Raw genomic sequence first — 19,055 nt, forward strand, 5'->3', positions numbered from 1 at the left:
ATACAAGTCTATTATTACTTGTTTGTTACCAAATATAAGTCTAGTTAGGTTTTTTGATTGATAAATTATGTTTAGGCGTTTAACTTTATTACCAAATTCGAGTCTGTTTTTACTTATTACATGTCTAGTTAGGCTTTTGATTAATAAGTTCTTGTTTAAGTGTTTAACTTTATTACCAAGTTTCATAAATAAACAGTAGCGAAGCCCAAAATGCGTTTTTATTACATTTACCAGAGCTGTTAGGATAGTATTAATAATAACCGGTTAATCTAATTATAAAGGCATTATTAATCACATTGACCAACTGCTAAGGTTATTATTAATACAGACCGGACTTATCACATTGACCGTAACATATACATACACATAATTAATACACCTACAAAATTTATTTCGCCGAAGAGATGACGGTCGCCAAAAAAAATCCTTTTTCCCCATCCAGAAATAGGTTTTACATTTATTTTAAATTTAAATACTTCTATACAATTTATATATAATAATGTATATAGGGTGAGGCAGATAACTGGCCTATTAGAAATATCTCGAGAACTAAAGGTAACAGAATCATGAAAATTGGAATAAAGGGGTTTTGAAGAATGATCTATTAAATGAAAATATTTTCGTCTCTTTGCAACTTCCGGTTATACCGGAAGTTGCTTATAACTTGGTTTTTTTAAATGGGACACCCTGTATATTTTTACATTTTTGGATTCTCCTCAATATCTTCTTTCTTAAAATATGAGATTTTGTAATACTATACAGGGTATTTTAAAAGATATTTACGTTTTTTTATTAATTTCAGAGTTTACGTATTTACATATTTACGTTTTAAGAATCATTAGTATAGCTTATTTTGAAATTTTAGTATACAGGGTTGGTCGAAACTCGGAATGAATATTTTCTGAGTTTTCTTAAATAGAACACCCTGTATTTTAGTATTGTAATGAAATGGTATTTCATAGTACTTTTTTATTTTATAAGTATTCCCTATACCTAACTGCTTTAATTTGTGAGTTATTGGTGATTAAAGCTAAACATTAATTGCAACAAAAAATACGTAAAATTTTATTATGTTGGTCGTGAAAATATTCAATTGCAAATAATTTTTCAGAAATAAATACATATTAATCCAGACTGATCCTTAAAATTACCAATAATGGTTTAGCTATCAAAATACCTACGTAATTAAGATTGTTGGTGCGACTAACAGTTAAGCACAAATTAAAGCAGTTAGGTATAGGGAATGCTTAAGAAATAAAAAAGTACCATAAAATATCATTTCATTACAATACTAAAATACAGGGTGTTCCATTTAAGAAAACTCAGAAAATACTCATTCCGAGTTTCGACCAACCCTGTATACTAAAATTAAAAATTTAGCTATACTAATGATTCTTAACAATAGTAGACTATATTAAAAATCATTTGAACGTAAGTAGAGTTTTAGTTGTCAAACTACTACAATTCTACAGGATGTGAACCTTTCTACGAAATTAATAAAAAAAACGTAATTATCTTTTAAAATACCCTGTATAACATTACAAATCCTCAAATTTTAAGAAAGAAGACATCGAAGAGAATCCAAAAATGTAAAAATATACAGGGTGTCCCATTTAAAAAAACGAAGTTATAAGCAACTTCCGGTATAACCGGAAGTTGCAAAGAGATGAAAATATTTTCATTTAATAGATCATCCTTCAAAACCCATGTATTCCAATTTTCATGATTCTGTTGCCTTTAGTTCTAAAGATATTTCTAATAGGCCAGTTATCTGCCTCACCCTGTATACGTACAAAATTTATTTAGCCGAAGAGATGACGGTCGCGAAATAAACCCTTTTTCCCATCTTTAAATATGTTTTACATTTATTTTAAATTTAAATACCCCTACACAATTTATACTATATACATACACATAATATAATAGCATAAGCGATGACGGTCGCAATGACGGTCGCGAATTCAATGCTTTTTCCCCCATCCAAAAAGTGCACAACGTCCCTAAAGAGAAGTTTTCACTTCAACATAAAACATCTGTCGGTCATCTACTATTTTATAAGGTCGACAGAGCTAGAGAAAACCTTGAAACATTTCTTGAGTCTGGTTTGAAGTGAATAATATTTCATAAGAAAAGGAAAATAAAGAGAGAAATATACATGCCTTGTACCTTTTTAAAATATATACTTACTGTACGAGCGTCCCACATATGGTTCTCCATCTGCTCTCGTTGGATAACTGGCAGGATCTAGAAATTTTACATATAATTACGAACAAGAAAACTGTTGTAAATTGTTATTCTAAGGACTAAGGTATTATGTATAGGTAAAATGTTGCTAGATTTACCATTTTTCTGATATTATTTGGTATTGTACCTAGTCAGGAAGGTCTTTAATAAATAAAACTTCTCAGTGCCAAATAGCACTGTAATTTCTTAAATATAGAATGCCGTGCTTTTCACATTAGTTCATTAAACTAACAGTAGTGTGAAGTTTATTGAATAGTTTTGTAAAATAAATTGTATAATGACTAAAGCTACTGACTGCCTATTTTAAAATATATACTTACAAAACGAGTTATCTGCATAGTGTTCTGCAGGTGCTTCCATTGGTTTAACACTGAGAATATCTAGAAATACACAGTTTTACATATTTTTACACACAGGACATAACAATTACAATAATTTGTTATAGTAAGGTAGGTTAGATTATAGTCCAGAGACATAAGGTTTTTGTCGGGACACTTGAGCAGCCAGATTGTAAATGGGTTTTTTGAGTACTATATACCTATATACATTATATATAAATACAAAAATGCCCGTCACAGTTCGGACGAGAATTTTACTTATTAACAAATGTACTTAACAAAAGTGTCAAAAATGGCAGTTTTTTCGTTTATATCGCTACAGGTAAAAATAGGATAATTAAATATCTTATTTAGAGCATTCATCTTTTAGTAGATGAGCAAAGGTTCAAAATGGCAGTTTTTTAATTTTGATCCCATCATTTGTTGCTTCGCTAATTGTTTAAATTTTTTTCAATCATTTGTTGTAATTAGTTAACTAGTTTAAATTTTATTCAATTTGTTTATCCCAAAGATATTTTTGCAATGTTATTGTTCAGAAAATAATCATGATACAGCAATTATGTGGAAACTGCATGAAAGAAGAACACTTATATTTTCAAAGAATTTAAAAAAAAATCAATCAGAGTAATTTTTATCATTTCGAAAACATTTTACTAAAGTCGAGTAATTTTTGGCTTAAAAACAATTTGAATAGATTTGTGAATATTGCCTGTAGAGTAAATCTACTTTGGGATTTCAAAAGCTGGTATTTTTACAAGAATTTCAAAAAAAAATCTTCGCCTAGATTAAATGCGTTCAAAGTTAGCCACTTTTATTATTTAATTCAGTTACTACTATATACATAAAATTCTCCTTTAACAGTGTTAGTTACCATACTCCTCCGAAACGGCTAAACCAATTTTTATGAAATTTTACACGTATATCCTGTAGGACTGAGAATAGGTTTTAATCTATTTTTAATACCCATAAATTATAAGGGAGGTTGCACCCCTGACATTTTTTTTATTTTTTTTGACAAAATTTTCTACTTTAATTTTATATGGTGTAGAATTAAAAAATACATGCAATTCTTAATTTTCACTCTTGTATCACCAACCCCATTTTTTAATAGCCATCTATATATTTATATCTATAAAATTCTCCTGTCACAGTGTTAGTTGCCATACTTCTCTGAGACTGCTTGGCCGATTTGTATGAAATTGTACATGAATATTTGGTAGGTGTTAGGTTCGGTCGTAATCTAGTTTTCATATCTCTAAGTGATAAGGGGGTTTACCCTAACAGTTTTTAATGTTAGGTGGGGAGATGTGTACATAACGTACTCTACAAAACTACGAGTACATACAAATTGAAAAAATTATGATCAAACTCCATCAACAAACTCCGGAGATATTAATCGCAGCATATGTTTAAAGAACCAATTTCATTTTTTTAGTACGCGGATTTTAATAATTCCCCTCCACCGACCACGATTCGATTTCGTTAGGACGTAATGTTTAAAGCTTTATGAACCACTTTGTTGAAGTTCAAAGTTTACTCAAACTTTTACACATAAACTATATACATTGAGCTTCAAAATGGTGCTAGTTAGGTTGCTTAATTGTTATAAACAAAGTAGCTCTGAATTAAATAAATAAAGTAGCTAACTTTAACCGTAATTAACCTAGGCGAACCTTTTTGAAAATTCGTGTAAAAAAGGTACCAGCTTTTCAAATCCAAAAGTAGTTTTATTCTAGAGTCAACATTAACAAAGTTATTCAAATTGTTTATAAGCCAAAAAATGACTACTTTATTAAAATATTTTAGGAACGAAAATGACTTTTTACGGTTTTTTTTAAATTCAATGAAAATATAACTATTCTTCTTTCACGGGGTGTCCACAGAACTGCTAGATCATTCTTATTTTCTGAACAATAACATTGCAAAAAAGCTCTTTGGGATAAACAAATTGAATAAAATTTAAACTAATTTACGAATCGTCTTAAACTTTTTTGTGCATTATATAGACTGTTTGACTCAACTTTTCACACAATACAAAAGTCGTAAAGGCCATTTTAGCAAAAGTTATAGCAAATTTTTTATTTTCGAAATTTTAGTTTAATTTTGAAATTTCCGAAGCAACAAATCACTAGTTTACAAATATATATTTTTCCTTTTACCCAAAAACAATTCATACATATTTTGTTTTCTGATTGCCCTCTTATAACTAAAACCTATCTCACAAATTTTTATCACGTCAACGTCAAGTTTTTGCGATATTCCTTCATGAATTTCTTCAGTCATTTTTTCCTTGCGTCCAGTTTGACCTTCGCTATTGTTGTGTTAAAGTGATTATCAACATTTAAATTAATTTCAAAATGTCATCAAAGGAGTGTTAATTAAGCCCAAACAACTTTTGCCATGTTTGTGGTAAAATAATCCTAACAAAAAAGAAGAGACCGATCTCAGAATCAGTACAACAGGCATATTTTCAATACTTCCAAATATCGATAATAAATCTTGATAAAAAGTGGGTTCCTGGTGTAGTTTGTGAAAATTGTAGAAGTATTTTAACGAACTGGGCTGCAGGTAATAAAAAATACTTGCAATTCGGAGTCCCAATGTTGTGGAGAGAACCAACAAATCACGCCACGGACTGTTACTTTTGCCTTACAAAAACAAGAGGCTTTAACAACAAAAACAAAAAGCATATACAATACCCTGATGTTACATCGGTGACACAGCATATATTGCCTTCAGACGGAGTTCCTTACCCGTCATTACCTAGCAGTTCTTGGAGAGAAAATGAACCAGAGTATATGGAAACTGAGACAGAAAACCCGATTTCGATTCCTAACATTAATTTGGATGAATCTGATGATGGAGTGCTTAGTGGATGTGAATTTGATGTGAAGGAGCACATATTATGATTTCATGTGAGAGACCTGCAGCTTTCAAAAAGTAAGTCTAAATTGCTTGCTTCACGACAAGCAATGAAATTTCTTAGCTCCTGACACCCGAGTGACTGTTTATCGCAGGCGAAGTGATCAATTTGCTAAGTATTTTGAATCAAGGAATGGATATGAGTACTGCAGTTTCCTGCTCTTTTCGTCTTACGATGCTAAAAAGTGGCGTTTGTTTATAGACTCTTTCAAAGTAAGTCTTAAAGCTGTATTATTACGTAATGGCAACACAAAACCCTCTATTCCTATAGGACATGCAGTTAATTGTAAAGAATCATATAAAACTCTGACAACTATAATTAATCTAATAAAATATGAGGATCATAAATGGGAAGTCTGTGGAGATCTCAAAGTTGTGGGACTTCTGTTTGGTTTGCAGAGCGGATATACCAAATATTGCTGTTTTTTGTGTTTATGGGATAGTAGGGCTAGGAAAGATCACTATATTAAGAAAGAATGGCCTGAACGTGATGAATATATACCCAACAAAATGAATATAAAACACAATCCTTTGATTGATCCCAAAAATGTCATTTTACCGCCGCTGCATATTAAGCTAGGATTAATGAAAAATTTTGTGAAAGGGCTTGACAAAAATGGTACTGCCTTTGAATATTAAAAAAATATTTTTCCTAATCTGTCTGATGCCAAACTGAAACAGGGCATTTTCGTGGGCCCCCAGATAAGTAAAATAATAAAAGATGAAAATTTTCACCACCATTTGTCTGATGTTGAAAAAGATGCTTGGTATTTTTTTATACCGGTAGTGAAACAATTCCTAGGAAACAACAAAACGGAGGATTATGAAGTAATTGTTTCCAATTTACTTAAGAATTACCACAAAATAGGAGTGAATATGTCCCTAAAAATTCATTTTTTACACTCGCACCTAGATTTTTTTTCTGAAAATCTGGGAAGCGTAAGTGACGAACACGGCGAACGTTTTCATCAAGACTTGAAGACTTTTGAAGAGAGATACCAAGGCTTTTGGGACAAAAATATGCTAGCCGACTACTGCTGGTTTACATTAAGAGACACTGATACAAATCAGTATAATAGAAAAAGTAATATGTGTCAGGTTTAGTTTTTTTTTTTGTTTAACATAAATATATGAATAATTATGAATAGGGAGCGGATTTTAGGCTAAATGCATATTGCATGCATATTTCGCATATTTGAGAACTTTACTAAATTTTGCATATTTTTAAAGAAACATACATATTTTTTGCCTATTTAAAAACATTTAAGTCCAAAAAAAAATTTTAATTTTTTAATTCGACACAAAATATTTCCCCGCACAGGCTGTCCTATCTATTAATTCGAGAACTACCTGAAGAGAGACGGCTCATTCACTGCCTTTTCATTTTTTTCTTAGAAAATGCCCAATGATTGTAGGATGTTGAAAGGTTAAAATCATGAAAGATGGTTTACCGGGAAATCCGAATTTTATTTACTTTTATTATATTTAGTACAATTTGTATCCCAATTTAGTAGGTACCTATAATTTTAGAGATTCTTTTAAATCCCCTATTGTTAAGAGAATTTACACCTTTAACCATAGTTTTACGATTTTCTAACAGAAATTGAAATATTCATGCTTTAGATCAGATCCCGTCTTTAAAGGGCTTTAAAACTTTGGAGGACATAATATGCTAAATTTTTTATGGAAATTTTGAAATTCCATTTTGGTGCAGAATTTTCGGCTTTAACAAGTTATTTTAAATACGCCCCAATTACTTCTGTTGATGTTGAAAGGAGTTTTTCAAATTATAAAAATATTTTATCTGATCAAAGAAAATGTTTCCTCGTAAAAAATTTGGAAAAACACATTGTAGTGAATTATTATAATCGAAGATATAATATATAGTGATTATGTTGTTTTATTTTAAGTAGGTAACTATTGGTATCAGTTTTTGTAAAAAATGTGAATAAATTGCATATATAAAAAATAATGATTTTATTTGAAAGATAATAAATAAGATGGCCGCCCCCTATAGGAGAATCCCCTGTAATAGAATAGAACATAAAATTTGTGGTTTCTCGAAATGAGTCTTTTTTGAATTTTTGTGCATATCTTGCGCATATTTCGTATTTTTTTACTGCAAATATATGCGTATATTTCATCAAAATTGATTGCATATAAATCCCCTCCTTAATTATGAAAACCTTAAAAAATAAATATAAAAAAAACTTGACGTCCTGATTTTTTTTCACTACCTAACCTTATTTAGGATTGATTATACTACTTACACACGTTGGTTCCATGGCTGGGTAAAAAACGTTGTAAACTAGTCCGATTATAATCGGACCAAAATTAAGAAAATGCATTTTTAACCTTTGCTCATCTACTAAAAGAAGGATAGAATAAATAAGATATTTAATTACCGTTTTTTTAACAGTGACGATTTAAACGAAAAAATTGGCATTTTTGACACTTATTTGTTAATAACTAAAATTCTCGTCTGTACTGTGACGGGAATTTTTGTATTTATAATGCATTAGGTATATAGTACCCAAAAATAGTTATTTTCCTAACAAGTGCAGAAAGTCATTCTTTTCCGCACGCGACTGCAGTTTGCCGAACGACGTGAAGCGGGAGTTCGGCAAGCAGTCGAGTGCGGAAAAGAGACTTTCTGCAAGAGTTAGGAACAATATTTTTTCTAAGAGTCTTTAAAAAGTTACCAAATCTTAATCAATTAATTTAATTAATATGAAAATACATACACAAATTAATTCTTTGACAAGGTTGTCAAAACCAAACTTACAATATAATTAGTTAGCATGACGACGATCTTGGTTTCCATGACGATGATTCAAAACGACTGTTATTGTCTACCGATTTGACTTTCGAATAGTATGTCAAAATAATTTTATTTCATGGAATTGTCATGTTAATTTCATTAAAACAGGAACACAATAAGATATATTTGAAATAAGTTAGTAAATAATATCTAAATATTAGTTTATTGTATGTATAATAATTACTTTAAGGCCATATTAACATATCTAAATTAACACGCGTACGGAAAAGTAAAAACCGCGTGCGGAAAAGTAACACGCGTGCGGAAAAGTAACACGCGTGCGGAAAAGTGAAACTTTCTAAACTAAAATGCGTGCGCGAAAGTAGACATTTTTGCACGCTCGTAGAAAAACATATTTACAACCTGGCTGCTCAAGTGTCCCGGACGTGGTATCTTTTTGCCTTATTTCCCAGGCGTACTAGAATTGCTAGTTGGTCGTGTGTGGCCTTGAAATATCCCTGTGTTAACATAACTGCTTCTTTATATTGCACTTTCCAAAAAAAATCAAAAAATACTTTTGCTTTCCCAAGTTAACATACACTTATTCTAACTTGGGTATACCATACTGATGACGACTAATGAGTCAGAAACACCTGTCTATAGTGGCATTCCATCTTATGCATATTTATTATAACTAGTTATAATTTCTTACCTGGTAATATAACCTTTGGTTCGTTTGGCTCTATAAAAAATACAAACAGTTATTGGGGAATTGGCTAACCAGAATTTTTATTTTAAACCCTCTATTTACACAATTTGTACAAGACATAACAAAACATAAAATTTAAATCGCGGATTCACTGGATTAATCAGTAAAAGACTCAAATTCAATGCACGGCTATACTAAATTTACAATCAAGATGCAGTAGAAATAAACCAACCAAGACACGTTAAATGCTACTATAGTACGTTCGTTAACAGTAAAATATTGCAAGACCTCTAAAGTCTAAAGAACCGCTCCGATTTAGAAGAAATTTTGCAAATTAGCTCATCTTATCCTTCTGTTCAAAAGTGATATGACTACAATGTGTGCTTTTTATTTTTAAGGCGTGAAAACTACCCTCTTTTACCAAAAATTAAAAACAGCCGATATAAGCGTTATTTAAATCTAAATTATGTGTAGGTACGTTAAATAGTATGTTAAATATAGGAATTTGATTGTTTCTCATATTGACTCATTTTAAACTCTTAAAAACTACCCTCTAAATAAGAACTGTTATAAAGAATATTTTGTAACTTTAAATTAGGTAATGATGTATTTTGTAGTGATCTAAACTTTATTTTATGTTTGCAATTTAGTTTATTAAGTATTTAATATTTTCAACCCTTATAAATTATCCCTACAAATAGATTTATTAGATCATTCACTCACGGTAAAATATTGCAAAACCTGTGAATTTTAAACAACCGCTTGGGTTGACATGAAATTTGGCATTCACATAACTAATAAGTTAAGGAAAAAAAGTGATATAGTACCGATGTGTACTTTTACCCCGGTGGTGAGTTTCAGCCCTTCTCGGGGGTGAAAAAATATAGGTCCAAAATAAGTCCGGAAATGGATAAACTGACTAATTCCAAGCAACTTGTGTTCTATAAAGTTTTTACGTCAATAGTTTTCGAGTTATTTGCGAGAGAATATTTCATTTTTCAACAAAAGAACCACGTTGCTAGACTGTTTTTCGCAAATAACTCAACAAGTAAGTATTTTATCGAAAAATATTCCGAGCAGAAATATAGATTATGAAAAACTGAAAAAATCTGTGGATGTATGAAGTTTGGAGACCTAGTAGAAACAGAGATATGCAAATGAAATTTGGTAGGTTTTAAGAGGTAGTTATTACGCATTTATTGACAGACTTACTCTTAAGAATTTTATATTCACCATTGGCGCGCATACGGGTACTAGTCTGAATTAAAAAAAATAGTACGCCACTGAGGTATTTCAAATTAAAAAGCATTTTTGAGTTACTTATTTAATTTATGACAGAAAATATATCTTCCCTTTTTTTCATACGATGCGCCTTTTTCATTAAAAAAAAATAAAATACTTATATCAACGCTTAAAAAGTATTCGACATAAGTTTCAATATGGTTTTTTAACGATAACTTCTGTAATTTTCAAGCTATTTCATTGTTCCAAAGCTTATTTTGTGGGGAATTGTAAGTGCTAAAAGTATTCAGAAGCTGGACTTTCTGGAGATCTTTGATTTTTAAAGCATGCGATTCAAGAAGCTTAGAAAACTGCTCCTCACACTTACGTGCAAAATTAAAATATAAATATATCACTCAGTTTTTACCAGAGAGACATTACAAAAACTGAATAAGCTTTAGTATAAAAAATACTACATTTTAGTATTGATATATATTTTTCAGATTTCTTTTAGTTTTCAAGTAATTTTGGAAAAATGGAAAACATTTATAAAATATCAAAAAATAATTTAACACTAAATTGAAATTTTTTTCAAATCTAAGCAATTTAAACTGGTTAAAATCTCAGAACGCGTAGTCAGTCTATAAATAAACCTAATTTTGTATGGAATAATGTTAATTTTTATTTTTGTGGAAAATTCACCAATTTAAGTAATTATTCTTTTGATTTTTCAACGATATAATCGTTTTGTTTTTGTACTAACTCAGAGATTTTTTATCCAAATCACTTTTATCACAGCACCTTTTAAAGGTATCAGTAAAATATTTAAAAGATGTCTCTATAATTTTTTTCTAAAAATCTTTATTTCTTCCGTTATTTAATGATAAAATGTTTGATTCAAGGTTAATTCGAAAAAACCCCGATTTTAAGTAGGCTGTAACTTAGGTTGTGTTATTGCTATAGTAATTTAAAGAACACCACTCCATTCACTAATTTAATAGGTTTCTTTGTGATTATGACTTTTTCGTAAAAATGCATAATTTTAGAGATATTTTTGAAAATCCACTCAAAAACATGCATTTTTCATGTAGGAAATCATCATTTTCGATCATGAATAACTTGCTAAATATCAATTTACCGAAAAAGTCGTATATAAGATTTTTTACTCAGAATTGAAATATCTATCAATTTCCGAGGTTATTTTAAGGTTAAATATTTAAGCCCCCGAGAAGGGGTGGTACCCACCCCCAGAGCTAAAGCACACATCGGCACAGTATCACTTTTTTTCTTTTACGTATTATCTATATGTATGCCAAGTTTCAAGTCAATCCAAGCGGTTCTTTAAAATTTACCGCAAAAACCGTCAAAGAATGGACTACTAGGAGCACTCCCGAATCATAATTTACAATGTATAAACTTTGGAAATTATGATTTGGGATTTACAATATATGTTACGGTTGATGTGATAAATCCGGTCTGTATTAATAATTACCGGCAAATATTAATAGTAACCGTAGCAGCTGGTCAATGTGATTAATAATGCATTTATTATTAGATTTACCGGTTATTATTAATACTTTCCTAACAATTATGATTAATAGGTCTGGATCCCGCGTATGAAAAAAAAGTTGATTAATAGCAAGCTGAAAATTTGTTAATGGCTTAAGGGTGTCTAGTCGGATAAACTTTGATATATGGGAACACTGGAACAGGGGCAGTTTTAATTGTGGAACAAGTTAAAAATTTGGAACGGTCAGACCACGAAAACGGCACATTTATTTTGTCCGACAGAATAGACTTAAACATGTCTATTAAGCCAGATCATCCATTTCATAAGTCCATATTTGGAATAGTTTCACAAAAACAAATTTTTTGCTCCACCCCTAACCGAGAAACAATGGTTGATGTAGCTTAATATTATGTCACATCATCGATAGCCATATCTCGCGAACCTAAAGAGCTAGAAAATCGTACGACGCGGCATATTTTTTTGCTAATTTATTGCTGTCATTAGCCGTAAAAAACAAATTTTTTGCTCCACCCCTAACCGAGAAACAATGGTTGATGTAGCTTAATATTATGTCACATCATCGATAGCCATATCTTACGAACCAAAAGAGCTAGAAAATTGTACGACGCTGCATATCGTTTTGCGAATTTATTGCTGTCGATCTGCATAGGCAACATACCCCAAAACGTCCCCTGCTACCCTTACATCTGAAGAGCACTTTTAATAAATAATTAAAAATCCTAAATTTTTGCCTTAAATGTCTTTAAATGCCTTTTTTGTCTTAAATCGTTCGCATTTTTCGTTTCTGTAAACTTCGTTTTTCTTGGATCAAAATACGGCTGTGGACTTAATCTTATAAATCGATGAAGTATTAGTTTTTTTTTTAATTCTTATTTATGACTATTTATATACTCAATCATACTAATGTACACTCAAAATGTCATTTAACCAAGAAAACTAAAATTTGGTAAACCATCAATTTGTTGTGCTATGGAAGCTCACTCTTGTTTAGATAATACAGCCCAACAGCATTTTAATAAATTCATTTGGCTGCTGGAGATAAACGATTTTGTAATAATAAATCAAATTGAATGCATATAACTATTCTCTATTCAGGTGTTATATCCAATTTCAGTTGCATATGCAGATCAACAGCAATAAATTAGCAAAAAAATATGCCGCGTCGTACGATTTTCTAGCTCTTTAGGTTCGCGAGATATGGCTATCGATGATGTGACATAATATTAAGCTACATCAACCATTGTTTCTCGGTTAGGGGTGGAGCAAAAAATTTGTTTTTTACGGCTAATGACAGCAAAAAATTAGCAATTAAATATCAACCGTCAACTATATCACAAAAATCATTTTTCAACATTTTTCGTTGTTTTTTGGGGGTGTTGTTTAGCTGCAAGGGAAGCAGGGGTGGTTTTGGGGTATGTTGCATATGCAGATCGACAGCAATAAATTAGCAAAAAAATATGCCGCGTCGTACGATTTTCTAGCTCTTTAGGTTCGCGAGATATGGCTATCGATGATGTGACATAATATTAAGCTACATCAACCATTGTTTCTCGGTTAGGGGTGGAGCAAAAAATTTGTTTTTGTGGTAATAAATTAGCAAAAAATTAGCAAAAAAATATGAAACTATTCCAAATATGGACTTATGAAATGGATGATCTGGCTTAATAGACATGACTTAAACTCTCCGAACAGAGATTAAACTGTCATGCAAAAATCAGACTGCTATTTATCACCTGTCATAATTCGTGCCATTTGACATATTCTACATGTTCCACTCATTATAACGCCCATTTGGTGATAAATAGCAGTCTGATTTTTGCATGAGAGTTTAATCTATATTCGGAGAGTTTAAGTCTGTTCTGTCGGACAAAATACATGTGCCGTTTTCGTGGTCTGACCGTTCCAAATTTTTAACCTGTTCCACAATTAAAACTTCCCCTGTTCCAGTGTTCCCATATATCAAAGTTTGTCCGACTAGACACCCTTAAGCTATTAACAAATTTTCAGCTTGCTATTAATCAACTTTTTTTTCATACGCGGGATCCACACCTATAATGTAATAAAAACTCATTTTGGGCTTCACTATTGTTTATTTATGAAATTTTATAATGAAGTTAAACACTTAAACAGAATTTATCAGTAAAAAATCTCAACTAGACACCTTATAAGTGAAAACAAACTCATACACACGCATTAGGCTTTAAGTTACTAGACTATAATTACTTATTTTTATAGGAAAGGCTGTTGTGGCACTTACAATTAAAAAAACGCTTAATTTTTTGCGTTTGCAGCATTTTTAATTGCATTGGCCACTACAATTGCAGTGGCGGAATCCTGGACTGCCTAAATTCGAATCTTTACGAACGCATTCACTGAGATTTATTTCAGTATCAGACGCTTTATTGACTGACATAAGTGTTTCCTTGCAGGTGGTAAATTCGTTTCTTACATGAAGTTGGTTTAAAATACCATGCTTATTGCCTAGCTTGTATAGCTTTTCATCCATAACAGAAATAATAATGGCAATAATGTTTCGGCTATCGGCTTTAGCTCTATCAACTTCTGGAATTCGCACTCTAACACTAGACGAACCAACGAAGCGCACTGAAAAGCCCAAAACCTAGGAATTTTGTGCAGTAAGATGAATCGTCATGGAACTTTTTGCATTCGATTAGAGAGTGTGTCAGGCAACTTTGTGAACTAAATTCATCTAGGGAAAAAAATTGTGTGCAAAAGAAAATGCATTTTAAAAGTGCATCTCGAAGAGGTAAAAATGAAAAATTTAGAACTTGGGAAATATTGACGAAAATGAGTTGAATTTTTATACTCTGGTGTTTTGGGGATCGCTGAGCACGAATTTCATATCGGCGATGGTCTCCAAGGTACCCGGTGCCCACGGTGGAACTCGTCGCCTAGAGTTTTATGTTATAATCATTAAAAATCAGTCAATATCTATTAGTCGGGGGGTTTTGGGGTCGCCAGCCACGAATTTAATGTTGGCGATGGCATCCAAGATACCTGGTGTCCAGGATGGAGCTCGTCGCCTGGAGTTTTATGTTATAATAATTAAAAATCAGTCAATATCCATTACACGGCGGTTTTTGGGGTCGCTGACCACGAATTTAATGTCGGCGGTGGTCTCCAAGATATCTGGTGCCTAAAGTGGAACTCGTCGCCAGGAGTTTCTAGTTATAATTATTCAAAATTAGACAAAAACTATTACCCCGGTTGTTTTGAGGGTCCCTGAGTACGAATTTCATGTCGGCGATGGTGCCCAAGGTACCTGGTGCCGAGGGTTGGAACTCGTTGCCTAGCGTTTTATGTTATAACCATTCAAAATCAGTCAATAACAATTACTCGGGGGGTTTTTGGAGTCGCTAAACACAATTTAATGTTGGCGGTGGTCTCCAAGGTACGTGGTTCCCAGGTACCTTGGTACCAGGTACCAGGATGGTCTCTAAGTTACCTGGTACCCAGAGTGAAACTCGTCGCCTGGAGTTTTATGTTGTAACCATTCAAAACCAGTCAATAACCATTACTCGGGGGGTTTTTGGGGTCTCTCAGTACGAATTTCATGTCGGCGATGGTCTCCAAAGTACCTGGTGCCTAGGGTGGAACCCGTGGCCTGCAGTTTTATGTTATATTCATTCAAAATCAGTCTATATCCATTACTTCGGTGTTTTGGGGGTCGCTAAATATATTTTTCATTAATAATTTTTCTTAAAACACTTTTATATTATATCCTAAAAAATTACCTATTTAAAAATTATTTTAAAATTTTGTCGCTGTTAAAGCAGTTGTCGTTAAATTTTGACACTAATGACATTTATGAAATTTTGACATAATTGGCATTTCAAGGATAATTAAGTTATATCAGCGATTTTTTGTGTTTTCTGCGGTATTATTTTAATTTTTAGATTTCTAGTCTTCTTTTATATAAAAAAAACAGTGGTTTTTAGAACTCTTAAGCGACGTATTAGTATAATATAATGTTCATGGATTACCGTCGAAGGCCGATATGATCAACCAAAAAAGAAGATGTATATGGTGATTTTTCTATTGACTTTCTTGGGTGTGAATCTGTCTTTTTATTTTACTGCTCCTGGTTTAAAAACAAAGCATAGTATGTATGTGAATACCTCCAAGCTACACGTTTACGTAGATCTGTTCTTTTAAAAAATTTTAATTAATTATAAAAAACCATGTAAAAGTGATACCGTATTTAAAACAAAGTAAGTTTTTAATGTTGGTGTTTTGAAAAAGTCATATTTTTATACCTATTAGTTTTGTTAATTACAGAATAAATAATAATATTATAATACCAAGCTGTTTAAGATTGGTATTAAAGGAATTTTCATTATCTACAGTCTATAGCTGCGCTGTTTTATAATTTTGGTTTTCGAAATTGAGGAAGAGAGAAATTTGTGTAACTTCAAGTAAGTAAATATATTGTTTTATTTTATTTTACTTCTTTATTAATTTTTTAATTATATTATACAAATAAATTGATTATGAATACGTGCACTAACATTTAATTTAACACGTATTTTTTAGATTATTGTATACCTCCCTTGAAGACCATCGCCAACATGAAATTGATACCCAACGACCCATAAAACCTTCATAGTAATGGTTATTGACTGATTTTGTATGATTATACCATAAAACTCCAGGCGACGAGTTCCACCCTGGGCACCAGGTACCTTGGAGATCATCACCGTCATGAAATTCATGTTCAGAGACCCCCAAAACTCCCCGAGTAATGGTTTTAAATGATTTGTAATAATTATAACATAAAACTCTAGACGACGAGTTTCACTTTGGGCATCAGGTACCTTGGAGACCATCGAACACATGAAATTATTGTTCAGCGACCCCCAAAATCCTTAGACTAATGGTTATTGGCTGATTTTGAATGATTATAACATAAAACTCCAGGCGACGAGTTCCACCCTGGGCACCAGGTACACAGGAGACCATAACCGTCATGAAATTCGTGCTCAGCGACCCCCAAAACCCCCCGCGTAATGGTTTTAAATGATTTGGAATAATTATAAAATAATACTCCAGATGACGAGCTCCACCCTGGGCACCAGGTATCTTGGAGATTATCGACCACATGAAACTCTTGTTCAGCGACCCCCAAAACCATCAGAATAATGGTTATTGACTGATTTTGAATGATTATAACATAAAACTCCAGGCGACGAGTTCCACCCTGGGCACCAGGTATCTTGGAGACCATCGCCAACACTAAACTCGTTTCCGGCCACCCCAAAAACCCCCCGAGTAATGGATATTGACTGATTTTTAATGAGTATAGCGTAACTCTAGGCGACGAGTTACACCGTGTGCACCAGGTACCTTGGAGACCATCGCCGATATGAAATTCGTACTCAGCGATCCCCAAAACCCCGATTAAAAAAATTCAACTCATTTCCATCAATATTGCCCGAGTTCTAATTTTTTCATTTTCACCTCTTCGAGATGCACTTTTAAATGCATTTTCTTATGCACAAAAATTTTTGCCCTAGATGAATTTAGTTCACAAAGTTGCCTGACACTCTCTCTAATCCAATGCAAAAGGTTGCGTGACGATTCATCTTACTGCACAAAATTTCTAGGTTTATTGCTTCGTTGCTTCGTCTACACTTTGACATACCTTTTCAACAGGGAACCTATTATTAGAATTCTTTAACATTCTGTCAGATTCTTTTACAAGTGAATGTTTAGCAAGATGCTAAGTCTTCTGAATTTTCTTTTGAAGTTTTGTCAATTGCAATGTCACCTTCTTCGTCTTCCTCATTTTCTTTAACGCCAATACTGGCATTGTCTTCCTCATTGACAGCAATTATCGCACACGCATTATGTTCGATTGGACTGTTAGTGTTACCTGTATCTTCAATATTCGCTAACTGGGAATCCTCGGTTGAACTGTTGAGTTCCATATCATCAGGGTGCTTCAGGCCCGTGCGCAGGGGGGGTTTTGGGGGTTCTAACCCCCCCCCATCGAGAATTTTTCCACATAATTTTCCACTAGCAATAGTCCTTATTCTACGAAAGTCAAACCGACTTGATAATAAATATTTTGTTGTCAATTTTTGGATTCTTCCGGACTTAATTGCACATATTTTCTCGGACAGGGATATGATGGCGCGAGAGCGGTTAGCAGAGAATTCCATGGAGCCCAAGCTGTTGTCAGAGAGCGTTATCCACTCGCGCTCTACTCCCATTGTGCGGCTCACAGCTTTAATTTGGCAGTCAGCTCTGCATGCAATATAACAGCAATCAGAAATTGGAACCCTCGAAAGCATTCATACTTTCTTCATCTATCCGAAACGCCAAAATGCTCTTCAAGATGCGATCAATGAAGATGAGACGCTACGTGAAAGTCGGTTGAAGAAATTGAAAAAATTTTGCAAAACCAGATGGGTAGAGCAACACGAGTCTGTCGCCACTTATCTGCACTTACAACCAGCAGTAATTCGCGCTCTTGATGTGATTTCGACCACCTCGAAGGATCCGACGACTTCATCTGGAGCTTTCCAACTTCTTTCAGCAATAAAAACTGCAAATTTCCAGGTAAAATTCAAGACTCACACTAGCACGTTACCAGCTCTCTATTATAAGATGTTTGTATATTCTTCATTCTTTGAATTTAATTTCCAGTTCTCCATGCATATTTTGAGCTCATGTGATGGTACACGACAACCCTCACGGAATTTTCCTAATTTATTTGTTATAAGAATAAGGTCAATATTATAGTTGCAATTTGTATAATTTATTACGATAGTAGCAAAGTTCAAAGTATTCAACTCATTCGCAAGACTGCAAACACAGCACACGTCATTATTGAAATACGTATAGCATAACCATATATGGTAATACATATGGGCATTGTTTTTAATATAATAAGATATAAGTGGGAAGGTCGAGTACCTGAGACATTCATTGTTGTATCAGTGTGTTCGCTGAACTCTGCTGGCGCGTGGTCAGGGGATATAGTTACCGAGATATGGGTCACCTTGACCTATCCTAACTATAATGTCGGTCGACGTAGTTGTAACTGTACCTTTAACCTTGTAAGAATAAAGATATGTAGAAAGTTTAAGTTTGTTTGTTCGGGAGTGTCTTCGTCCAGCAACCCCCAACATCACATGGCGACCCGTGCCTTAAGTTAAAGAATGGAGTTTTCTGGTTCGCATATAGATTGAGGTATGCAGCTCTACACGTAAGATGGGAAACAACCAGAATAAAGAAAAAGAGGAACAGATCTTCATAAACCAAGCAGGCAACAGCGGAGGTGTGACAGCTGAAACCGGCGAAAAC

General features: G+C 32.8%; 1 protein-coding gene across 3 annotated transcripts in view; it reads right to left on the reverse strand.

Moving 5' to 3' along the window:
- Positions 1-19,055, reverse strand: part of LOC126889497 (inter-alpha-trypsin inhibitor heavy chain H4-like) — a 110,279-nt gene that overhangs the window by 32,314 nt on the left and 58,910 nt on the right. For 2 of the 3 annotated variants that reach the window (XM_050657831.1, XM_050657832.1), the window contains exons 9-11: positions 8,978-9,007; positions 2,565-2,624; positions 2,188-2,244 (exon numbers count right to left, since the gene is read on the reverse strand). The exons of the other annotated variant lie outside the window; for it this stretch is intronic. In XM_050657831.1, coding sequence (XP_050513788.1) covers positions 2,188-2,244; positions 2,565-2,624; positions 8,978-9,007 — 147 coding nt within the window. The remainder of the gene's footprint in view (positions 1-2,187; positions 2,245-2,564; positions 2,625-8,977; positions 9,008-19,055) is intronic. 3 annotated transcript variants of the gene reach the window in all.

Source organism: Diabrotica virgifera, chromosome 8 (genome assembly GCF_917563875.1).
Source record: "Diabrotica virgifera virgifera chromosome 8, PGI_DIABVI_V3a".
Classification (NCBI taxonomy): Eukaryota; Metazoa; Arthropoda; class Insecta; order Coleoptera; family Chrysomelidae; genus Diabrotica; species Diabrotica virgifera.